General features: G+C 40.3%; 1 protein-coding gene across 3 annotated transcripts; it reads right to left on the bottom strand.

The window, feature by feature from the left end:
* Positions 1-878: 878 nt before the first annotated feature.
* Positions 879-17,182, bottom strand: plekha2 (pleckstrin homology domain containing A2). Of its 3 annotated transcripts, XM_008418771.2 has the most exons (13): positions 16,930-17,182; positions 12,672-12,786; positions 12,405-12,567; positions 12,217-12,273; positions 10,571-10,619; positions 10,288-10,385; positions 7,838-7,969; positions 7,072-7,161; positions 6,913-6,981; positions 6,753-6,823; positions 6,202-6,265; positions 3,359-3,436; positions 879-2,665 (listed from the first exon to the last, which is right to left on the bottom strand). In XM_008418771.2, exons 3-13 carry the CDS (start codon positions 12,543-12,545, stop codon positions 2,222-2,224), a joined length of 1,293 nt encoding a protein of 430 aa, XP_008416993.1. In that variant the 5' UTR covers positions 12,546-12,567; positions 12,672-12,786; positions 16,930-17,182; the 3' UTR covers positions 879-2,221. The 3 variants fall into 3 exon arrangements, with proteins under 3 accessions (XP_008416993.1, XP_008416992.1, XP_008416995.1); XM_008418770.2 differs by lacking the exon at positions 12,672-12,786 and having other exon boundaries at positions 16,930-17,181; XM_008418773.3 differs by lacking the exons at positions 12,672-12,786; positions 16,930-17,182 and adding an exon at positions 16,698-16,817.
* Positions 17,183-17,982: the final 800 nt, after the last annotated feature.

The raw sequence follows: 17,982 nt of genomic DNA, 5'->3' as shown, positions 1-17,982 counted from the left end.
TGTCAACGTTCGAACCTCTGGGCGCAGCGACTGCATTTTCTAACATTTTAATCCAGCGGAGAAACATCAGACTGTGTTGAAGACAGAGCAGCGCAGTGCAGATGCATCCATGTGGGAATATTAACATTTAGGAGAGCGGTGTGTCTCTGCCCTCAGAGCTGCCCGTCACTCACAGGCGTCACACTCAAGCGCTAGGTGACCTTTATGTTTGTGCACACGGTGACAAGAAATTAGATCCTGAGGGCTTCCAGAGGAAAGCATCATCTCCAAGCATTCATCTCTTTAAAAATATTGCATAAAAGCAAATCAAATTCACTTTCACAAAGATATGATCATCCAGTCAGGTCTTGTTTGTCGTTTCTTTTAAGCTTAACAAAGTTTCTTCATCTTCACACCAAGGTTCTCCTTTGGCCTGTTCGAGCACCTGGAGGGGATTTGTTTCATAAAAGCCAAAACCAATTTCAGCATAGCTGACATTTCACAAGGCCTCATGGCCTTTAACACAATTTAAACTGTTCAGTGGAGACGTTTTTACTGTCCGGCAGCTGAACCGGAGGACAGGAGCTGAAGTGGACATGTTGGGTTTTAAGGCGTTTTACCTGATAGACTTTGCACTGCATGTGTGAAAGACTTCACTTAACACAGCCTCTGGTCGGTACATGGGCATCTGTATGCCTGTTTGCTCCCACACACTGTGCGCGTGTAAAAGGGCAAACTTGTTGTTCGCTCTGACCTCTTGTCCAGCAGCATTTGCCTTTTAGAGACCAAACACATAAAGGTCAAGATGCCACTTACTCAGTCAAACTGTGTTTTAGAAGACTTTGGTCCAACGTGTGCCTCCAAATAGACTTGATCAGAAACGGCCCAAACAAGAAAAATATAAAGCATTATTTAATGTTAGAGAAAGAACTACCATGACATGCAGGTAGATAAGTGCACACGCTTCAGAGAATGGAAACAGGAATGAACACGGTACCACATCAATGAAGTATCAACATAAGCTAGTGTAGCAACACTGAGCATGTGAGGAAGGTATAGTTAACCACTGTGAAAGATCAATCGAAACTATAAAAAAAAAAAAAAAAAAAACATACACACACATTTACATGCACGTACTAATGCAAAGTGCAGAATTACAGTTCAATTACCAAAGGTAGTGGCAAAAACGTCCCACGTAATGCTGCAAAACGACAGTCACATTTACATTTCCAAAGCAGCCGACGCAATCATGAGCTGTGGTTTGATACCAGCAGGTTGTTTTACAACAAGTACCACTGTAACACTGCACCATTCTCATGGTACCGAGCTTCAACCTTCAAACGGACTCACAGTTAACCGACAGTTGATCTTTAAGCAGAAATAATAAAAAAAACTATAAGAAACAGAGCAAATACATGAAAGCTGTTAAAAATACAAACGAGTAAAATGTAACTATATGCAGACGATGTACTTGTTTCTTTATGAGAATGTTTCAGGAATGAATGACTAGAAAACACTGCTGGCGTGGGTGAAACAAAGTGTGAAAAGAAGCTAATAGTATATTCTTGAGATGTCTGAATATAAAAAAAAAAAAACCTAATTTTTAAAAGCGTTAAAATTCCTTTAAACATTTTGTTTAATAACTGTCTTGCAAAAGCCCAGTCCTGGTGTCAGGGATTCAAATATGAGGCCAAGTGCAGGAGTCTGAAAGCATGTGCCGCCATTTTTTAAGTTTAACAAAAGGAAAACTAACAAGATTATTCAAGTTTTCAGAGGAAGTTGCACTAAAATACTCCATCACTCTTTTTCACAGTCCTTGGACCAATAAAAACAGTTCCTCTCCTCCTTCCAGCTGGGTGCATCCTTCGTCTGCAAAGCAGTAACATCACCAGCAGGTGGACCCCCATCTCATGCCATAGACCAGAGGTGCCCAAAGTCGGTCCTCGAGGGCTGACATCCTGCACGTTTTAGTTCCCTCCATGGTGGTAGAAACAACCTTCTCAGCATGTCAATGTTCTTCTTAGGCCTTCTAATGAGCCATCTTCGGATCCAGGTGCGTTAAACCATGGAGAGACCTGAAACATGCTGGATGCCGGCCCTCGAGGACCGACTTTGGACACCACTGCCGTAGACACATCGTCTCTTCATTAGCAGGGAATACTACCATTATCAGTCACATTCATCACTTAAAGAAGGTACCAACACGTTAGTCCACACCAGAGTCTGCACAGACCGCTCAGCGTTACACGTCTGTTGTGCGGATGCTGTCGTCATCCAGGCTGAAGGGGAAGGAGGAGTGAGGCTGAGGCTGCGAGCGGTGCCGTCGCCGGCCGCTAGCAGCGTCTGCCGACGCCGTGAGCATCCCCAGCCCGCTGGTCAAAGGCACCTGGGACGCACTGGGGCACGGGGTCGGGGTGGACAGGGAGTTGGAGGAGGACGAGGTGGACGAGGACGTGGACGAGGAGGAGAGAGAAGGCAGAGTGGGGACAGGACTGAACGGGCTGTCTTCGTCCTCCATGTCCATGATGGACGGCTCACCCGGAGGAACGGGGGTCCAGGGCTGCCAGCCTGGAGCCACAGAGCAGGACTTGACCAGCTGGGGCCGCGCCTCGTTACTGTGGTGACAAGAGGCACCGCTGGTATTGTGCTTTTGATGGAGAGACGACATTCGCTTAAACTGATGTCCCTGCAATTACAAGACAGCACAACAGACGACGATCACAATTCAAGACTAAAAAGCTTCACTTTCCATGTATTTGGTGACGCACAAGCGAATTCATACCCCTCGACTTTTCACATTTTGTAATATTACATCCACATTCCATGTAGTTTAGATTTTTGATAATCGTGACTCATCTTTAAAATAAATATCCTATAAATGTGACAAGCATTTAATGCAAGAAATGAATTTTTTAAATTTTTTTTCCCCATTTTTCTTTGTAAAATAGAACAACTTCTGTCACTGGGATGCAAAACAAATTTTCAGAAAGACTGTTAAAGCTGATTGGATCGAAAAGCAATTTTTAAGTCTTGAAGCTAATCCTTTGTTAGTTTTAGGTCTGAACTTTGACTGGGCCATTTTAACACATTGCTATGCTTTGGTCTAAATTATTACATTCTAGTTTGTTTATTATATTGTTGCTGCTTTATGATGAGCCTCAGCCCCTTCCTCCAGTATGATTTTTTTTTCCCCAGCTGCATCTCCTTTTCTATGAACTCTGATGATCTTCTCTGATGCAATTAATTCCCATAGCATGATACTGGAACCTCTGTGTTTCCCCCCTGAAGATTATATGACTTTTGACCTGATTTCTAAAGACAGAGGGTGTCTCTGGCTCAAAATGCAGATACATATATGGGTGAAAGACGTCTGGGTTACCCGTGGATGTCCTCTGAATTCCCGAATTTTCATGTCAATATCCCTGATCCAACCGTGCATCTCCTCCGGGGTGTCTGTCTGTAAAAACACCAGAAGATAAACACAGAGCAAAATGTCAGAAATTATGTTCATACATGACCATCACCTGTATTAACAACCAACCTAAGTTATGTTTGACACATCTTTTAAAAATGTTCAGACTCTTTTTATGCTTCTTCTGCTTGAAGTTTAACATGATGGGAAGGCAATTTTTAATTAACAGTTTAACAAACAGCTTTTTGATTGTGATAAGACATATAAAGATTTACATTTTATCGGATTAGACACACAAATTGCAGTTTTTATAGCAATTTGCACTACATGTGCAAGCTGAGGGGTATGTGCCCTGGAGCAAGTCATCTTTCATTGTCATCATCTTTTATCTTTCATATCCTCCTGTCGAGGTTTTTCAATATAGATTTCTAATGCAGTTTGGTTCTAAAATTATAATATTTATAAATAGGTAAAAAAAGAACGGATTTGGCCTAATAGTGACATACAAGTCCAAAGTCAATCTCTCAGTCAACATGGCAGAACACAGAGCAAGGCAGAAACTAAACTTAAGGGAAAAAAAGAAGCGAAAAATGCTGATTTGGTACAACAATTATCTATTTCAGAACATTTAAAAAGTGCAAAAATGCACTCTTTGTGCTGGAGGAGGTTCAGTTGGTTCTTTCAAACCAAAACATAAATCATGTAAATGTGCAGTGATACCGCAGGCGTGTAGAAGAACCGCGTCTGTGTGGAGAGCATCAGATGAGCAGCAAAAACTGCAGATGATGCAACCAACCTGCAGGCTAATATCTCCTCTGATGAAACTGAAAAGAGCTACGGAAAGAAGGAGCTCTTCACTTCAGAAACATTCATCGTTTGCAAGAGACTGTGAACTAATTCACCAAGTTTATTTATGAACAGACATATAAAACTTTAAATACAATATAAATGTACAAAACAGAAACAAACATGGTAACCTACATTTTAAAAAACTAATTTTAAATAAGGTTTTTGTCTCTTGTTTTGCCTCATAGCTTCATGTATTTCAAATACTTATAATAAACCAGTTAATCACCTAGTGTATTAATTAGTTCGTAAAAACAGATCTCATTATTGTAAAACAAATGCTTTAGTTGGCTGATAAAAAAACAACTTTGCAATAAAATTTGTAACAGTAGCCTTAAATGTTATTTTTTTAACAATACAAGGACAAACTTTTTAAAACTGTTTCACGAGCAAATTCATAATTTGTTCCACCTACAGCGCGTCGGATTTATCAGAAGTTTTGCAAAAACCAAATTCACCTTCAGGATTTCCCCATCATGTCTTTAGGCATTGATTTCCATTTCATTTGTTTTTGTTTATCTGAGATCACCAAGTCTTTTTTCACACTTCCTTTTTTCTCTCTCTCTCTCTAATCACAAACAGCGCTCGCCTGCCTCGTTCTCTCCCTCCACTTCCCATCTGATCCGGCGCTGACGCCTCGGGTCAGCTGCTCTCCCAGGGGGAGGAACAGGATATTATTGCTGTTATGGTAACACATGGCTGCGTCCAATTCTCAAAAACAAACTGTTAAAGGAGCCAAAAAAGGAGCCTGGGCCACACATCAGCAGCAGAGCATTTCAAGACAAACATTTCAAAACGTCAAGACAGAAACACCTGGGATTCTGAAGAGGACCTTACAACAGAATCATTGGCTTTATAAAACGGTCGCTTGCAAAATATTTGCACCCCTCGATTTTGTGTTGTTACAACCACAACCTTTAAAGTATTTAATTGGGATTTTATGTGATAGAAAAACCTTTTTCTGTCTTACCCCTCTGAAATGTTTCCACAGTGTCACTTAAATCCACACGGATTGTTATTTAGACTGAATCCAGATCATCAACTTTGAAATGTTGCCACTGGTTTGTGATTGGATTTAGGTCTGGGCTTTGACTGGGCCGTTCTAACATAAACATGCTGAGGATGCTCAATTGAAGGTCTGGAGGGATGACGAAGGTCACGGTCCTGCTGGAAGGTGAAGCTCTGTTGCAATCTGAGGTCTTTTCTCCACTCACTACATTATATTTAGTCATGTCTCCGTGAAGTCTGACAAGATTCCTCTTGTCTCTTGTATAAAAATAGCTTCCACACAGCACGATGCTGCCAACTTCATGTTTCACCTCCGAGGTCAGAAAGAATTCAGTCGTATACAAGATACGATTTGATTATTCTTCTTTCCTCAAGTCGGCTGGCTGCCTTTAGCTTGTCACAAACAGCAAATGGGATTTTTTACGGCTTTCCTTTAACAACGTCTTTCTTCTTGCCACTCTCCCATAAATGCCAGACTACTAATATTTATTTTGATTTCAAATTCTCCCATCCGAGCTGTGGATTCCTGCAGAGATCCTCCAGAGTTACCCTGGGGGTTTTGATTACTTATTTAATCAGTGCTTTCCTTGTTCGGTCTGTCATTTTAAGCGACGTCTCGGTAGGTTCGCAGTAGAACTACACTCTTTCCTTTTTCAGATGATCGGTTGAACAGAGATCTGTGAGATTTGTTTTATGTATACAACCTTCTCCCTGAGAAAATGAGTTTTTAGTCTTCATGTTGCTTTTTATTTCAATACAAATCCACAACACAAATTGTTTTTTGGGGGTTATTTTGTATAAAAACATGAAAGAGGTATAATTTTCCTTCCACTTAACAAGTATGCACTACTTTGCGCTGGTCTATCAAGTAAAATCCCAACATGCATTGAGGTTTGTGGCTGTGATTTGACAAAATGTGAAAAAGTTCAAAGGCACTGCACGTTTTTTGTTTTTACCTGGATGTAGAAAGTTCGGGAGTGGGTGATGATCTCAAATAGATTGTCTCTTAACAAAAGGTCCCTGGTGGAAAAGGGAACAGCATTAAGTTAATTATACTTTTACAGATCATAGAGAAAACTGTTTTATCTCAAACATTTAACTGTTTAAGATTACCTGAAAAATGATATTCACCATGAACAAAAACCAGATCAGCTAATTAACTGCTATCATAGATGGACAATAATTTAAACTGAGACACAGTCGTAGTAAATATGATGCGTCAGTTACAGGGTAACAAAGCTGTTTGTAAAGGTTATGTAATGAAAAGTGAGTTGTAATAATCAAATTGTGATGAGGAAGTAGCATTTCTTTGCAGTGTTTGGATGAAAACTGGAATAATTCTTGATCTGCTTAGTTCCAGTGATTTAAGTCTCTTCCAAAACAAAGTTTTGGGGGGAATAAAAACAATTGTACATACTGAAACTTTCAGTATGTTTAAATCCGGCAGATAAACAGATTGTCAGAAAGCACAATCTGACTGAATCAGACCGATTGTTTCATGACTCACCCTGACTTGACGAGACATTCGTGGACCTTCTGAATGTCTCTGAGTGGAATACCGCGGAGAGGCTCCTTGTCCTGGGACGTGAGCAGAACACAAACCACAGTCACGCCGAGAGCGTCAACAGGAAATCAAAAAATAAATGAAAACCATGCTGGCTCGTCACCGTGTCAGACTTGTAGTAGCTGACTGCGTTGTCATCCAGAGTGAAAAAACGCCTCTTCCAGCTCTTCCTCTGCAAATGCACAATACATCCTCTTTTTTTTCCACTTATTTTGAGTTTTTGCTGAAGAGAATATGGTTGGCAATAAGGCAGAGCGCTCACCACATTTCCTTGTTTGACACAGAAACCACATCTCAGCACACCAGGCCTGTTTCCCTTCTTCTCTTTCCCCTCCGTCTCTTCTGTTTCATTCTGAAAGATTTCATCAGAGTGACCTCTTATCAGCGTCACTGTGGTAGCCGCCGACAGATAAATTCTTCAATCACTACAAATTTCTGATTTTATCTTTTTTTTTTTTTGCATCTAAACATATTTACAACCAAGTCAAATAATTATTTATTCAGGTTTAAATTTGATTAACAAGTCTCTCCCTACTGGAAGAGATATTAACATTTTACAAATGACCCAAAACCAAAATCCAACCTTGAATCTGATTGAGAATCTGTGAAAGGAGCTAAAGATGAGGACGTCATCAGCAAAGATCAATTGCAAAAATGTCAGTGGAAACATACAAAAAGTTGATCTTTCTCTTTTGACATGCCATTAAATAAAAAAAAATTAAATAAATTTTTTTTTCCCCAAAAGTGTTTTTACTTTTTTGACAGATACCTGTCTAGTTTCCTGCCAGACATAAAATTCTTGGTTAAGTTAAATGAACTTTAATCATGCTTGATTTTGAGAAACCATGCTCTTTAAATGCTATTGCTGAATGATGATCTCAGTTATAGTTAACTTATAATATTAGACTGTGATTCAATATATTACATAACTCTAGTTTTCAATGTAAACCTTACATTGGTTTGACTAAATTCAGTTTATAGTCTGCATCACTCTTTTGGAGTGATTACAGCTCAGATCTCAGTCTTACCTGGATTGGCGTGTGGACCACCACGCCTCCAATGATCTCCGTCTTATAGGCCTGCTGTTTCCTCCCCACCTGAGAGTCGCTGATCACGGCGCTAGAATCAGATTTGGGAGGCGCAGGGCAGGATTTAGGAACCTGCCAAAACGTAGGACAGTACAAACAATTCAGACGTAAACATTTATTAGAAAATGTATGTTAAAAGGCAGATGTGTGCCTGTCTTCAAAATGTATAACAGAAAATATATACAAGAAACTGGTCATAACTGCCAGCCTTAAATAGTTTTGTTTTTTTTCCTACTCCTAAAGGACAGAAATTAAAAGACGAAACAGAAGCAGATTCATCATTTTTAAAAAGGTAATATTTATTGTACTAAGCAATATGCAAGTTAATTTTTGGAGCTGCTATTCCTTCTCCCTAATACAAAGAACATTTCCTTCTTTCTGGAGCTTTAAAACTTATAAACAGCCAGAGTTATAAGTCCCTCTCAAAGGGAAAATTTAATATAAACTGTATTATTTTTAGCAAGATTTTTGCAATGTGAGAGTGAGCATGCTAACACTGAAACTAAACAATGGGAACCTGAGTGTACGCCCAGTGGTCAAATCAAGAATAAACCGTCTCCTCAAATTTATCTGACCTAGCAGAAAAGTGGTGAAAAGTCACCTGGGATAAAAGAAGAGTGATGAGCAAATTATACTCTTTAGTCCCATTAGAACTGTTAAAAAAGCATGCAATAAATCAACAAAAAATGGTACATAAGAGCTGGGTTTATTTTCTACAAATAAACATGTTAAAAGTCTGGAACCTTTGTAGTCATTTCCCTTTACTCTAGTCTCCCAAATAAAATCCTGTGCTTGGTACAAAAACAACAACCTGTGTATAAATTAATCTCAGTATTAATCCGGCTGTTCTGTGAAGGCATCAGAGAGGACGTCGGTGAACAAACGACATCATGAAGACCAAAGAAACCAGCTGAGAGTTAGGTTATGAAACAAAATCTCAAGCTCTGAAAATAAATTTGCCAACTCAGAATAGAAAGCGTGTGGAAAAGCTACAAATTTAGCCAGGCATGGCCATCCACCCAACATGACAAGCTGGTAAAGGAGGGCATTAATTATAGCAGCAGCCATGAGGCCTATAGTAGCTCTAAATCTACTACTAGGACGACTTTAAGAATGAATAAAAATAGCAATCACTGACAGTAAGTTGTCAAAAGACCCGTTTGCACTGCAGTTCACCACAAGTCATGATGACAATACAACAAAGGTGGTAGAAGTTGCTTGTGTCAGATAAGATCAAAATAAGAGTTTTTTTAACCAACAGGCAAAACTGTATGCGTGTCAGATAACTAGTACTTCACATTCCCACGGTGAAACATGGTAGTGGCAGCATCATTGTATGGAGATGGTTTTCCTCAGCTGATTGGATGGAAATCAGCTGAGCATAAAAAACACTGAAAGCTTATATGGTTGTGATATGAACAAAATGACACAGCAGATATTTCCATTTCAATCACAACATGCAGATCATGCAGCAGGAACGCATTTTCTGATCTAATGCATTTTATTCAACAGCTTTAGTTAGGACCCATTGAAAGTGCAGATGTTACATAATGCAAAATGTTGCCAACTTTAGGAAGAAAAGGTTTGTGTTGTCTAACAGAGATCTGCAAGAGGCATATCTTGTTGTCAGAACTTACTTAGAGCTTTACAAAACCCAGCAAACACTGAAATGAAAGTTACATAAGCAGTTTTCCTTCCCTACTCCATCAACTGTCTTAATTTTGACGTCACACAGGATCTTGGTAATCGTCTAAGTCTGCAAAAATATACGCTCATCTACCACAGAGAGCAAGATAAAAATATGAATGATGATTTAATGTGTCAAACATTAACCACTGCATTATTTTCACAAGTCATTTCCTTTTTAGGGCTGCGCTAACATCCCGTCCCTTCTGCCACGCACGACTTTTTCATTGAGGCCAAGACGGCTCAGAAAGCAAGCAGCAGCAAAGAAGCAGAGCACACGCCGCCCCTCCTCTCCCCCGGCTACGGGGAAGTGAAAGAGAGAGCGAGCGATGTTGCTTCCTGTCTCGGTGAGCAGGTGAGCAACAACGCTCCCCTCTCTGGCACCTGCTGCTGCCATCATCAGACATCTGGACGACGCTGGTCACAAAAGCCTCCCCCCCCTTCCAGCTGAATACACAAATATTATGCAAACATGCAAACTAGATGTTAACACCTCCACCACATTGACGTCTGAGTGTTATCTCTGCTGCTGTCACGCATTCACAATTTCCCCATTCAGTCAGTGTAACAGAGGGCATCTGTGGGTGATGTGCTGGCATCCGCAAAACTGATGGGGCCAAACTGGTTTTGGAGCTGCCCTCCATCAATACGTCATTATACAAACCGACATGTAATGGGGGGGTGATGTGTGAAAGTGATCTTACAGTGATCTTGCTGGCCTTGTTGAGAGCATCCACCCAGTCCCTCATGTCGACTGCATCATTGGCTTGAAGGAAGTACCGCCGTGAAACTGCATTTATGACTGCCAAAAAAAAAAAAAAAAAGTAAAATGAAAAACACAACAGAGAAACAGAGAGGAGAGTTCCATGAAATCCACAGCGACCGCCAGCGACCGGGGGATTTTATCATGAGTAACAAAAATGAACTCAGTTGTGTAACGCCGCACATGCACGTGTCATCACTTCACGACTCCGAGGCAAAACTCACCGAAGCAGAACTCGGTCTTCGGCTTTTGCTTTGCGGTGGCTTCACTCACCTGAGAAAAGAAAAGACGAGAAAAGAAAAGGAGAAGAGAGAAGAAAAGAAAGGAAAAGAGAAAAGAAGAGAGGAATCTTTGATGTCAGGGAAGCCAGATGTCATTATCTGCGCGAGCAAACTAACATCTGGAAAACTTCACATCGCTGCTGCATGTGACTGCACACTGGAGCTGCAGATAACCCTGAATTCTTCTTGAGTATCTCAGAATCCTTGAGTGAATTTCCACATTATTCGTGGGTGTAGTGAGAACAAACACTACAGACCTGACCTTTGACTCACAAGAACTGCTTTAAGTCTTTTAAGAATACTCTTGATGGATAACAGATTCAACCACAACAACCTCTTCTTTCATGTCTATTGCATTCTGAATATCTTCCTGCAGGCAGTTTTTATATTTGAAAGATCTTAGTTTGATAATAATTCAGAATATATCAAAGGTTGTTTAACTTATAAGTCTTAAGAGTGCAATAGAAAACAAATAGCTGGTTATATTTTTGTTGTTGGCTGTCTAGCGTGACACATATTTCCAGAAGTTCGCCTCTGATTGGCTGATCAGGCCCTTGTGACGACTCCTACCTGGGGTCTACCAGCTCCCAAGCAGGCAATACCCCAGAAGAAGAAAAGAACAAGTAGGAGAAAAAAGAAGCCGGATCAACTTTTTTCAGATGCACCATTTGCATTGCACGCTTTGCTATGTTCATTTAAATGTATGTGAAGTTCCTGCAATTATTTCCTTTGGGTTTTTTCTTCAATTCAGATGAAAGTTCTTCAAGCATGTCGCTATGCTCCAAATCAAACGTGAGGGGTCTTCAGACGTCGAAAAAGTCAAGACCAGGAGGACAGAAGCTGATTTATTAAGTGTTTTTAGATAACTTACAGCTGGGTTTAGTTAGAAAAATTGTCGCTGGGATGCAGTTTCTATAAATAGAGGGTGGATTCGGTGCTACAAACACAAACTGCATGACACCTGCATGTGTTCACATGTCATTGCTGCAGGTTGGTAGGTCTGAGCACCTGGCAGGCTCCACCTGAATACTGCAAAGCCGTGCAAAGTTTACTGCTGTATCAGATATCCGACTGTCTGGTTGAACACATCAGGTTGAGAAGAAGCCACTTATTTCCTCATCAAACTAGACTGAGAAGGCTGAGCTGGATCAACCCAACTCAATGGTGAAGGGAGGTGAAAATAAAGTAAATGCAGTCCCTTCCAAGATCTATTATTAACTTACTAGCTAAAATAGTATGAGAACCAATGATGCTTTATTACTCAACTGAATGCAGGATGGGATCAAACTTTAAATGAGGGTGCCAAAACAAAACAAGCAAGAAACAATGACTCATTATTGTAATGCAATTAATCTGATCCATGCTAAATAAAGTTACCTCCTCGCTTTTTCACTTTTGCATTATTGATGTTCAAAGAGGAGGAAATGCTACAGATAAATGTTTAATAGATTATGTAAAATCCTATAAGTCCTTTAGGACTGTTTGATTAAAGTACAGCAATACAGTTGAATGTAGCCTACATGGACATTGCGTAAATTCCTGTCTGTAGTCCAAAAGTATCTGAAAACAAACGGGGGTGCACGCTTTACCTTAGAGATGTAGGTTAATCTCAGGCTGCCAACAAAGCTGGCTCCACTGGCCAGGTTCTGCATACAAACAGAGCAGTCATTAGCTCAGAGTCCAAGGTCCCACGACCTTATATTGATCATTTTTCATTTCCTCCTGCTGCTTGTGCAAACGTGCTTCAAGTTTGGTGGTGTGTTGTGTGTGTGAGCACCTGTGGATTGTCCATGTACCATTGCAGGACATTCCCCTGCGTGTCGAGGATGAAATATCGCCTCTGGAAGCGGCAGCTGTTCTCCTTCTCCTCGATGTCCAGGAAGCCGCACACACGGTTCAAGCGGTCCAGATACGGCATCGCTGCCACTATCACATAATCACTGAGACACAGAGGCAGACAGATGTGGAGGGTAAATCATCTCCGAGTTAAGAGTTCAGACACACACACACACACACACACACACACAGGAAGAGAGCGACCCACTCGCACTCAGCAGTTTTTCATGTGACGTGATTGAGGCTGAGCTGCAAAAGCCGAAAGCCCGAGGCTGAGCTGAGGCCCTCCACCACAGCCGAAAATTACACACCACTCTCCAGATCTGCACACAGGCACATTTCCACAGGACAGGGAAGAGGAAAGAGAGGAGATCAAGTCAAAGAAGTGTGGCCTGAAGAGGGCTGTTTATTCGAAATGAAGAAGAGCATGTAAAATACAGAGCTGCTGGCAGATTCCTAAAAATAATCAGGACTAATTCTTCTCAGAAACCCAGTTATTCTTGTCATATTTACTGCTGGGATGTATCAAGCAGTATTTTATTTCATTTATTGACCTCACTGCAAGCTAAACCAGAATTAAGCACAAAACTATGTGCAGGACAAACGTTTTTCATGTTGTGTTTCTAGATATTTCAGCCTGGCAGAAACCAGCCCCTTGTTCTAAGCTTTGCTTCGTACAGACTGGATCTGCAGCTGTTGAGAGAGATGATTGCTTCCTGGAGGCATGAACACCAATTAAGTTTTACATTTTAACCCAATCGCTAAAATTTTAGCCATAGCTTACACAACGCACCAGTTCAGTGCTATAAAGCTAACCAGGAATTGCCTGCACTGCAAACAACCATCTCCAACTGCAAAGAGAGAAGCAATGGTGGGCAATATGGATTTGGAATTGTATTGCAGTATTTTGTAGTGCTATTGAGAAATTGATTAAAAAAAAAATTTGATAAAAATGTATGACTAGGACTGTTTGTGAAAACATTCATACTCCAGGTGTCATTTATACTGCTAAACTATAACGTTAGTCGTATATGTTATTATCATACTTTCAAATTTAATTATATTTTTGAAGTTACTGATTGATGCTCTCCTGAAGCAAACAGTGAAGAAAACAGTAAAAATAAAATTTCAGACAGTTTTATTTTTAACATCAATAATTTAAATTTATCAAGACAACAATACATCTAAACTTTTATCAGGATATGAAATAATTCACAATGTATGACAAACGATACAATAAATGAACAAGGGCCGAGCTGAATGTGATGGTTGTTGATGTTAATTCAGTATTTGGATTTGTGGCCAACACAGACTGAACGACTTTGTTTAGTTCCTCCGCTGCCATTGCTAAAACTACAAAACTACAGGGAGACTACAAGTCTGAAACAACGCAGAAAAAGAAGGTGTTCATTCATAACTTCTCCTTCTGTTTGCTGATTGGCCCAGTAGAAAATTTACTGATGAAATCGAGCTCAATGGGAGAGAACCCAGACTGAGAACTGAAGGGAGATGAGAATTGAGTACAATTGTGTAGGAAAGCAATGGCCAGGCTGTAGATGTTTGAATCCGTTAAAGCATTTTTAAGATAAGCAAAAAGCACAAAATCATAATGGCTAACTAGGCATTACCTGTAGTGATAAACTATAGTGTGACAGCCGTCTCTATCCCTCCTCTGTTGCCAATAGTCTTATGAGACCACGTTGCCTCTTCGGGCTGAAAATGCATCAACTTTTCAATGAAACAGTTCCCACAAGAACCAGAGCCAGAAATGCCATCAGGCACACAAGTCACACCTGCTGGGTGGAACTCCTGCAGAGTTATTTTTAAACCAATGCTTAAGAAAAATGCCTCATTTTGAAACTAGTCTCGGCGTTGCATGCGTCAATCGTGCATGTTTGCCACTGAAATAGGTCAAAGATACAGAAGGCATTAGCAAAAGCACAGGCTGTGATGGAAACATGAAGGTGGAGGTGCAACGGGTCACACGGATGCCACCACTGAGACACACATCCACACAACTGTGTGCACAGCACACACGCTATTCTGGGCATCAGAAAACATCTGGTTTAATCATTGCTGGGAGAAACTGTGGGGAGGTTTTTCCATCTTTGGCAAAAACCAAACCAATAAATAAAACTTGGATGATATTTTAAATGCCCTGTTTTTGTAAAAAAAAAAAGAAGAAAAAAATGCAAGAAAGCAGCAAACATACAGTAGCTTATGGGGAAAAATATTGTGTTTAGATAAGGGCTGTGGTATCACACATACTTTACACAGAAGAATGGAGTGAAACATTCCTTTGCAAACAATGACTATTTGTGCACAAGATCAACACACGTCTGATACACAAAACCGGATAGTGAGCATTTGGAAAGCAAAGACGGTTAGTGATTTGTAATGGTTTTATTTCCATCTTGAGGTTTTGGGGTCTAGTAAAGCAGAAAAAGGGAGGATTGAATAATCTTCACTAATCACAGGCAGGTTTCTGGCCGCAAGTTACCAAAGTTTTAAAAGGTTACGGTTTCAAAACCATAATGTGTTCCACCATGTTGGTTTAAAGTCCAGTTCAAAGTAGGACACAGAAAGTGCTGGAGATACCAGAGTTTTTTTCAGCAGCATAGAGTAAAGCACAGCTACGACTACATGGCACTGCTGGTCAGCTGGCTGAAAGAAAGCTACCACACCTTTCTTCATGGCTAGAATAAAAGATCAGTTCAGCTCTTAGTGGATATTTCTGGTTGCAAATGACAGACAGTCAGGCAGAAACTAAAGGAGCACTAGCTATATTTATTATTTGGCTAATGTTTTAAAACTACAGCTGGTGAACTACAAGTGTTATTTCTGTGAAGCAACAGACTGCAGGCTGGCTCCCGGAGCATCTAGCTCTACTAATGAACCAGCTTGTTAGTCGAGTCTTCTGAGTTGTGAGGCACCTGTTAGTCTTTTTTTTTTTAATATCCTCTCTCTCATCTTAGCAATTGGGCAGATCTGAATCAGCCCGTTTTTACTTATTTTCTCTTCCAGTTTATTAAATTGATCAAAACTAACAACTTTACAAAATGTACCATAATTGGATGAATTTTTTTTTAGTTTTCAGATAAAAGTTACAGATATGAACTATGATGCATAAATCGAGACATTCTTGTAATTCCTTAATTTTATTTTTGGATTAAAAACTACCATTTCTGTTCTTAAAAATTGCAGCGGATTTGTTTTCTTCCATGCTGAATATGGCACGTTAACAAAATTCCCAAAGGCTTTTTATGCACAAACCAACAGTTTCATCCAAAATAGCGAGAGAAGACCTTTTAAATGTCACCAAAAGCATTTCTGTAGGTAAAACAATAAAAATGTCAGTTTTTTTTGACAAAATTCTGGGGTCATTTATGTCCCTCGATTGAATCTTGTGAAACAGTGTGATTCAAATGACAATCATGTTAAATATATAAACAAATCCCTTTGAAAGATGTTCTGCATGTTTAATGGGAAGTAGCATCAATTACTTCTTGGAAAAGGGGCAAAATATCCAGCTGTCTGAAACTGTAGCCTACAACATCAAATATGAAGATGCAGTAAAGCACCAAAGATAACTGCAGACTCACTGATGGTAATGCATGTCAAGGTCGAATCTCCAACAAATAACCGATCAGTGCATCTCCAGCTCAGATCAGTATTCAACTTTTTGTCCAATCAATGAGAGCTGCTTTGAAAAATGGTTAAGTCTAGTAAGGAAGACTTTGTGGACAGCTATTTGGAGTGAATACTGTGAAACTGTAAGATCCTGTGAGAATCGTGTACCAGCCCACGCGTCACTTAAACAGGGGGAAGAACGGACAGCTCAGTTTTTAACCCTTCACTTCTCTGAGCACTGTTCGTACCATCAGCACTTGTGTTTCCTTTGTCTCAGACCAGATATGTACCAATCCATCGGCAGCAGATCGGAATTGGAAAATGTTCCCCGAGGCAGTCGGTTGATGGAAACACTGAATAATCCATATTTCCCCCATTCATTAAATGCATCATAAGAACCCCCAATATTTTAGAACTGAAATGGTCCGTGGCCAGAAAAAACACTAACTGTGCATCCCCGCGTCTGTGTACAACTACAACTATTTGACGTGGATGATCTGTGCCGTAAAATGAGATTTCTGTTAAGTAGAGAGCTAGAAATCATTTCTAGATGTTGCGCATTTGTTGCCAGTTCACTGAACAGATGGAGTTTAACGCAACTTACCACTGAAGTTGAGTTCGAGCATGTATAACTGAACCGTTCTCAGTCTGAATTACTCAACAACACCTGACATGCACAGCATTAGTTCAGCTCAGATGACCTGCAGTGACTCACTGACACCAACAAGTCCACGGAATGACACACCTACTGCAGCTCCCAGCTCCAGCACGCACACAAAGCGACGGCCAGAGCCACGAAGTGGCCCTGCTGCCGCTGCTGTCTCCAGACTACTTACCCGCTGTGGAGAGTCAGAGTGCGCCACAGCCAGCGCCCCGAAACCAAGCGGAGAGCGCAGAGCCTGCCTCGGCGGCTGCGATCATCCTCAGAGGAACTTTTAAACAACTTTTACAGACTACACTTTTACAGATGAACCGGCGTGCGCTACGCCCTCACACTATCCTCTATTTGTTTGTGTGATCGGATTACAGAAGACTTGCCTTTTTTTTTCCGGGTTGGACGTTTCGGTATTAGAATAAACCAGCCCCGGATGTGATCTATGCGTCCCCTGAGCTCCAGCCCCAACCTCCTCCTCCTCCTCCTCCTGCAGCTGCTGCTTACTTTTTACCCGAGGGAGAGAAAGCCGAGTTTAACAGGCCTTTCTTATAACTTCAAATTCAGTTTCATGTTACAGCTTTATCAACGCAATCCTTTTGTAAAACACATCTTTTATTAATAGAAGGCTTTTGCTGCATCAGAACTGTGCGCTCTTTTTCTCTCTGCACGCCATATGTCATCTAGTCTTTTTTTTCAAGAACTAGGTCAAAGTGCTGAATCAGGTGGTTTGTATGAAAGAGCTGCAAAAGAAGGGAACATACACCTGGACAAACAGGAGCACGGAGAAAACATGGCTATTGTCCTACATGCAGGTGCAAAACTATGGTGTCAAAATTAATTAAATTATCCTGTGTATACACGTCACAGGTGAATTAATGTATTAACTTGTGAAAAATTGACTAAAATCAGACATGAATGTCAAATTCATACATTAAATATTTTGATAATTAAAAAAAACTTCCAAAAACTAAAACTAATAATTTATTGTTAAATCATTTAAACTTTTTAAAGTGGATTCTAACATCTGATTGGTTAAAATCCACAGTACGTCAGACACAGACCAATGATTTTGAGTAACTGTGTCTCAGTCCCGCCCCCTGGCTGTGATTAATGGGACAGACAGATAAAATCAATTCAGTATGTTCAAAACTCGTTACCATATTGAGCTAAATAGAGTTGACAGCCGTTATAAAAAATGATATTAACCAAAGAGTTTCACATTCAAGCTTAAACA

The sequence above is a fragment of the Poecilia reticulata genome, chromosome 9 (assembly GCF_904066995.2).
Source record: "Poecilia reticulata chromosome 9, P_reticulata-male-v2, whole genome shotgun sequence".
Taxonomy (NCBI): domain Eukaryota; kingdom Metazoa; phylum Chordata; class Actinopteri; order Cyprinodontiformes; family Poeciliidae; genus Poecilia; species Poecilia reticulata.
This window is presented reverse-complemented; position numbering and strand designations above follow the sequence as displayed.